This window comes from Carassius auratus, chromosome 50 (assembly GCF_003368295.1).
Source record: "Carassius auratus strain Wakin chromosome 50, ASM336829v1, whole genome shotgun sequence".
In the NCBI taxonomy this organism is placed as follows: domain Eukaryota; kingdom Metazoa; phylum Chordata; class Actinopteri; order Cypriniformes; family Cyprinidae; genus Carassius; species Carassius auratus.
Genome location: NC_039292.1, coordinates 16,842,252 through 16,848,251, shown reverse-complemented (window position 1 = coordinate 16,848,251; position 6,000 = coordinate 16,842,252). Strand labels below are relative to the sequence as shown.

Genomic DNA, 6,000 nt, shown 5'->3' with positions numbered 1-6,000 from the left:
TTTAATTACTGAGGCTTGTTTTTGCATATGAAATTGAATTGAATACATTTTTTTAAGAAACTATTTTGGTATATCTAATATTTAAGACTAAAATAATATTTACAAATTCCTCATGAACCACATATCAAATTTATTTTTAATTTTCACCATAATGGTTTGGGGTTGTGCTGTGTCCTGTCTGACTGATTCAGATTTGCAGAGCTCCTGTAGTTTACTGTCTCTTTAAGAGTTTGAAAGGCGGAAGCGCGGAGCTCAGTCCCAATGTGCAACGCGGGAAAATGGCGGGTGTGCTAGAAAGGAGCTACATAGAGATCTGCGGATTTGAAAGAGAGTCTGTCTTACGATTCAGACAGATCACACTGAATCTGGGTAACGCCTTTTAATTGTAAACCGTTTTAGACGCGGCGTTTTCAGTCTGATGGGTTTTTAAAAAGACTGCATGAATTAACGGTGTCTGTAGTGCTGGCAGCGCGCACGTGACGCGAGGCGCTGAATAATAATCATATAAAAGTCTTTTAGCTTTTATATATTTATATAGTGTTACGATATATGAGCATATGTATGTATATTGTATGTATATACACACACACACACACACACACATACACATAGAGAGAGAGAGAGCGCGCGCACGCGAGGTATAGAGGAAAAATGGCTCATGTTTTTGTTTTTTGAAGTCTTATGACGTAACTGCTAGTCAAAAGTTTGACCCCATCTACTCTGTATTATGACATTTACAATTTCTTTAGTGAATTAATATATCATCAATCTGAAAAAATAGTATAATTTTGTATTTGATTATTTATAAGTGATACAATTGACATATTGGTAAGCCCCTTGAATGCAGATGAGACCATGGCAGTTAAGTATCAGGGACCAGCACTCAGTGCCATAGAAAAAACGTTTCTTTGGTTTGAAGGTATTTACGCTACAAACATGTAAAAACGATGTTCCTGGTGTACTTTAACACTAATTCCGTGAATCCTGAGAGGATGTGCAATTTAATTTATTTTATTCCATTTCCTAAACCCAATCAGAACAGAGCAAAATAAATCCCAATGAAGATGAAAATGTCGCTTTTCTGGTTGTCATGCTCTCATTAATTTACATTTACAATTTACATTTACAATCTAATTTCAGTACCTCTCCATATTAAATGTGGTTCATGCAGTACATGAATCCTGGATGTTGTCATCTGCCACTTGAATGGTGGTCCTTATGTGTCCAAAATGTATAAAAAACATCTTGGGACAAGGTTTTCACACTGATAGCTGTCGTTGTAAGATAGTTAGCAAATCCGTTTGGTTGTCCGAGAAAGCAACGGTAACTAAGGGGAGCGGGGCAGTTTTTTAAACATAAAATTAGAAAAAAAGAGTCAACATTTATTTAATGCCCATGAGAAAGATGCAACACTAATATGGCTGCAACAAACAATTATTTTGATAATCTAACGATTATTGGGTCGATTAATCGACTTATTGATTATTTCACTGATTAATCATTGATTATTCAGCTTTTGCAATTAGTTAAAATATTGAGTTAAACATATTCTAATAAATAAAGGTAATCACTTCAGCTTTTGAAAGTCATATGTAATTAGTTATACAATAAATGCATACAAATAAATATATTTGGCACAAAAAATGAGATGGCAGAGGTCTCTCTTATTCAACCATTTAATCATTTAATTATATGAAATATATTTTTGTGGGTCATATGGATAAGAAACAAAATAAAGGTTAAGTGATAAGACATTTTATTTTATTTATGCAGCAAACGCAGCTCAACACCCTCGGAATTGTCTGCGTTCGCTCTGAAGCGCTGTCTTCTTCTCCTGAATTTCATCGGGAGAGCTGAATTACAGTCTCGTGCTAGAGTGCCACACCATGTTATCGCAGGCTATTACATTAGATCATATGACATTAAACGACTACTCGACAAAAAAAATATTTGTCGACAATTTTTTATTGTCAACGTTGTCGATAATGTCAACTAATCATATCAGCCCTAGATATTAATGCAATATTAAAATTTGCAAAGTTAAGGCATAACCCTTGGACCCCAAAATGCATGTTAGAAAGAAGAGACATGTTAACTGCAAAAATAATGAAGTATTAAGGCGAATAATTACAGGTGCTGGTTATATAATTAGAATATCATCAAAAAGTTGATTTCACTAATTCCATACAAAAAAGTGAAACTTGTATATTAAATTAGTTCATTACACACAGACTGATATACTTGAAATGTTTATTTCTTTTAATTGTGATGATTATAACTGACAAATAAGGAAAATCCCAAACTCAGTGTCTCAGAAAATTAGAATATTACTTAAGACCAATACAAAGAAAGGATTTTTAGAAATCTTGGCCAATTGAAAAGTATGAACATGTAAAGTATGAGCATGTACAGCACTCAATACTTAGTTGGGGCTCCTTTTGCCTGAATTACTGCAGCAATGCGGCGTGGCATGGAGTCGATCAGTCTGTTGCACTGCTCAGGTGTTATGAGAGCCCAGGTTGCTCTGATATTGGCCTTCAGCTCTTCTGCATTGTCCAGTCTGGCATATCACATCTTCCTCTTCACAATACCCCATAGATTTTCTGTGGGGTTAAGGTCAGATGAGTTTGCTGGCCAATTAAGAACAGAGATACCATGGTCCTTAAACCAGGTACTGGTAGTTTTGGCACTGTGTGCAGGTGCCAAGTCCTGTTGGAAAATTAAATCTGGATCTCCATAAAGTTGGTCAGCAGCAGGAAGCATGAAGTGCTCTAAAACTTCCTGGTATACGGCTGCGTTGACCTCAGAAAACACAGTGGACCAACACCAGCAGATAACATGGCCCCACAAACCATCACTGACTGTGGAAACTTTACACTGGACATGAAGCAACATTTTTCTAATTGCATTAGTATTGCATTCTTCTCTTGTTATTTAATGGTTTACTTATAGTCTAAGTTAAATCTCTCTTTAAGCTCATTTTATCTTTAAAAGAAAACCTGCCTAATAATTATGCACACCTGAATATAAGTTTTTCACTTCCAGCCTTCGTGTACCATTATATATCACTTATAAATGTTCAAATACAAAAATTAAAAGTAGTTATTAAGATTGATGTTGTTTGGAAATGGTAAAATGTGCTTGGGAAAAAAAATATGATCAGAATACCAATGTGCCTAATAATTATGCACGCACTGTGCTTTTTTTCTGCAGATGTATTTTACCTGTTTTATATTATTTGGGGTGTTGTTTGAAGTATGTGTCATTGTGTCTGTTAGGTGTTGCAGTTCACTCAGGTGGTGTGAAGTATGCAGACAGTGCAGGTGGATTCTCATATGAGGACAGTGGGAAACTCCTCTCAGTCACCAGCAACAGATTCATCCACTGGTGAGAGCTTATACTTGAATATTTTTAGCTTCTCTTTTAATAAAATTGTAACAATGTTTATTTATATAGTTTCTCCAGAAATGTTTGATTACCTGCGATCATCTCTCTGAGCTGAGATCTATTACATTCAGAATGCTTTGATTTTGATAAATTTAGAGTACCTGAAACAGCACTAGACTCTTTTGTTAAAGTTGCCTTTAGTCTTTACTTGATTATCGTTTCAATCAAAGACCACAGTGCAATCTAGTGTGCCAAATTATTCTTCGAAACATAATGCATTGTATCTGAAGATCACTATGCTCTAATTTTTCTTTAATTCATCATGAACCACATTAACAGAGCAATCACACTAGTGTTTGTTTTAGTCTAACTAAACCTGCCGTATGTGCATGATTACACTGGACCCTCACTTTTGCCCGTATCCAAGGTAAATCATGACACAACCCCTTTACATTGAGAGTAAATCAATCACATATGTGACTAAATCTTGACTCTGGGTGACTAAATTATGTCTAATATTAGGCACTGGATTTTACTAAACAGTGTGTGATTTGGATGCTAAGTATAAGTTTAGCACAGATATATTTTCACTTACAGTACACTCTGCCTGAGCGCTTCAGAGTTCTCTCTCTATCAGCCAATCTGTGCTATTTTTCAGTTCATCTCAATGGATGCGCAGCGCACCTGTATTTTGCGTACCGCAAACTCTAGTGTGAAATTGCATGATTCGCTGTCACTTTGCTTTTTTCTCACACGCACAGTGAGAGACAGAGCGAGATATTACATACCATACACACTACATGAAAACAATATTCTTTGTTGTAATTTCCCGTCAAAATAATGGAGTTCCTTTGGAAATCTTCAGCATTTAAGAACTGAACGCTTCGAGTCGTGGCCGCATCACCACCTCGCGTGTGCGTTATTTTCCTAATAATTCAACGTCCCGTAGTCAATTATTCCTTACATATATGGTTACCAAGTTTTAATTCAGATTACTGAAGTTCTATTTTTAAATGATACTTGATTATCACAATATCATTTTATAATGCTTGACTGACTGATGTTAAGAGTGTACTGAATTGAACTGAACTGAATTCTGTGTTTCTGTGTCATCTGAAATGACTCTGAGAACTGAATTGAATCTGAACAGCAAGTGAGAACTGAATTGAGTTCTCTTTCGCCCCTTGAATGGTTTAAAATCAATTGAATGTTTAAATTGGCAAGAATTAGAAGTGTGAAAATGATCAACTTTAACTATGATTAATGATCAACTACAAACCAATTGATTATTCCCAGACCTGAACTGTATATGCACTGTATATGAACTTTTTCAGTAGCATGAAGTTGGTTAAAGGATCTTGATGAAGGGTGCGATTAGGGCTGCACGATTATGAAAAAAATCATAATTGTCGATTATTCCTTTGAAATTGTAATTGCGATTATTAATTACGATTATTACAATTTACATTGATGTTTTAAGTAGCTTTATACCATGTTTAAAGCAACTTCATGCCATATTTATATATTAAAATAAAAAAAACCAAGCTGAAAACACTCTTCCTGAAAAACTTTTATTGCTTTTCTACATTGGTTTGGTTTCTTTAAATAAAAAAAAAGTGCAAATATGCAATAGTATGCATGGTATTATACTAAAACTAAAATTAAAACAATAGAAAAACTCAAGATAACCTGTAGAAAGAAAAAAACTGAGTTTGCCATATGAAGTATTTTGGCCTAGAACACAAGACATAAAAACACTTCAAGGTTTCAGGAATGAACGACATCAAGTTAGACTTTTAAAGATTTTTGGCTAGGAACACAAGCCTGTCCACACTTTCAGGCTTTAGGGATGCACGCAAACAATTCACAATGTTTCCTCCAGTGCTGAATACTCTTTCCGAGGGAGAGCTTGTGGCAGGAATGCACAAATACTTTTGTGCCAACTTGGATAGTGCTGGGAATTGTTTTGCATGTTCCTTCCACCAGACCAAAGGATCCTCCTCACTATCAACAGCAGCAGATAGAAAATAAGACTGTAGCTCTGCAGTAATGGCCATGTCTTGGAGATTGAGAGATGGCGATGCTGGCCTCTGGTCCTCATCTACTTTAAAGAAGCTGCCCAGTGTTTTTTTGGTCTTCTTTAGTGCTGGAGCATTTTGGTCATCTGCATCCTCTCTAACAGTCACCGATGTTGAGGCTTTTAATTAAACAAAGGCAAAAATTTTGTTTAACTCATAAAATATAATGTCATGTAGGGCTGCACGATTATGACAAAAATCATAATTGTCGATTATTCCTTTGAAATTGTAATTGCGATTATTAATTACGATTATTACAATTTACATTGATTGATGTTTTAAGTAGCTTTATACCATGTTTAAAGCAACTTCATGCCATATTTGTATATAAAAATAAAAAACCAAGCTGAAAACACTCTTCCTGAAAAACTTTTATTGCTTTTCTACATTGGTTTGGTTTCTTTAAATAAATAAAAAAAGTGCAAATATGCAATGGTATGCATGATATTATACTAAAACTAAAATTAAAACAATAGAAAAACTCAAGATAACCTGTAGAAAGAAAAAAACTGAGTTTGCCATATGAAGTATTTTG

At 34.9% G+C, this 6,000-nt stretch overlaps 1 protein-coding gene across 2 annotated transcripts in view; it reads left to right on the top strand.

The window, feature by feature from the left end:
- The first annotated feature begins 243 nt into the window (after positions 1-243).
- Positions 244-6,000, top strand: part of nup160 (nucleoporin 160) — a 79,181-nt gene continuing 73,424 nt past the window's right edge. For both annotated transcript variants that reach the window (XM_026239459.1, XM_026239458.1), the window contains exons 1-2: positions 244-369; positions 3,279-3,387. In XM_026239459.1, coding sequence (XP_026095244.1) covers positions 279-369; positions 3,279-3,387 — 200 coding nt within the window. In that variant the 5' untranslated portion in view covers positions 244-278. The remainder of the gene's footprint in view (positions 370-3,278; positions 3,388-6,000) is intronic.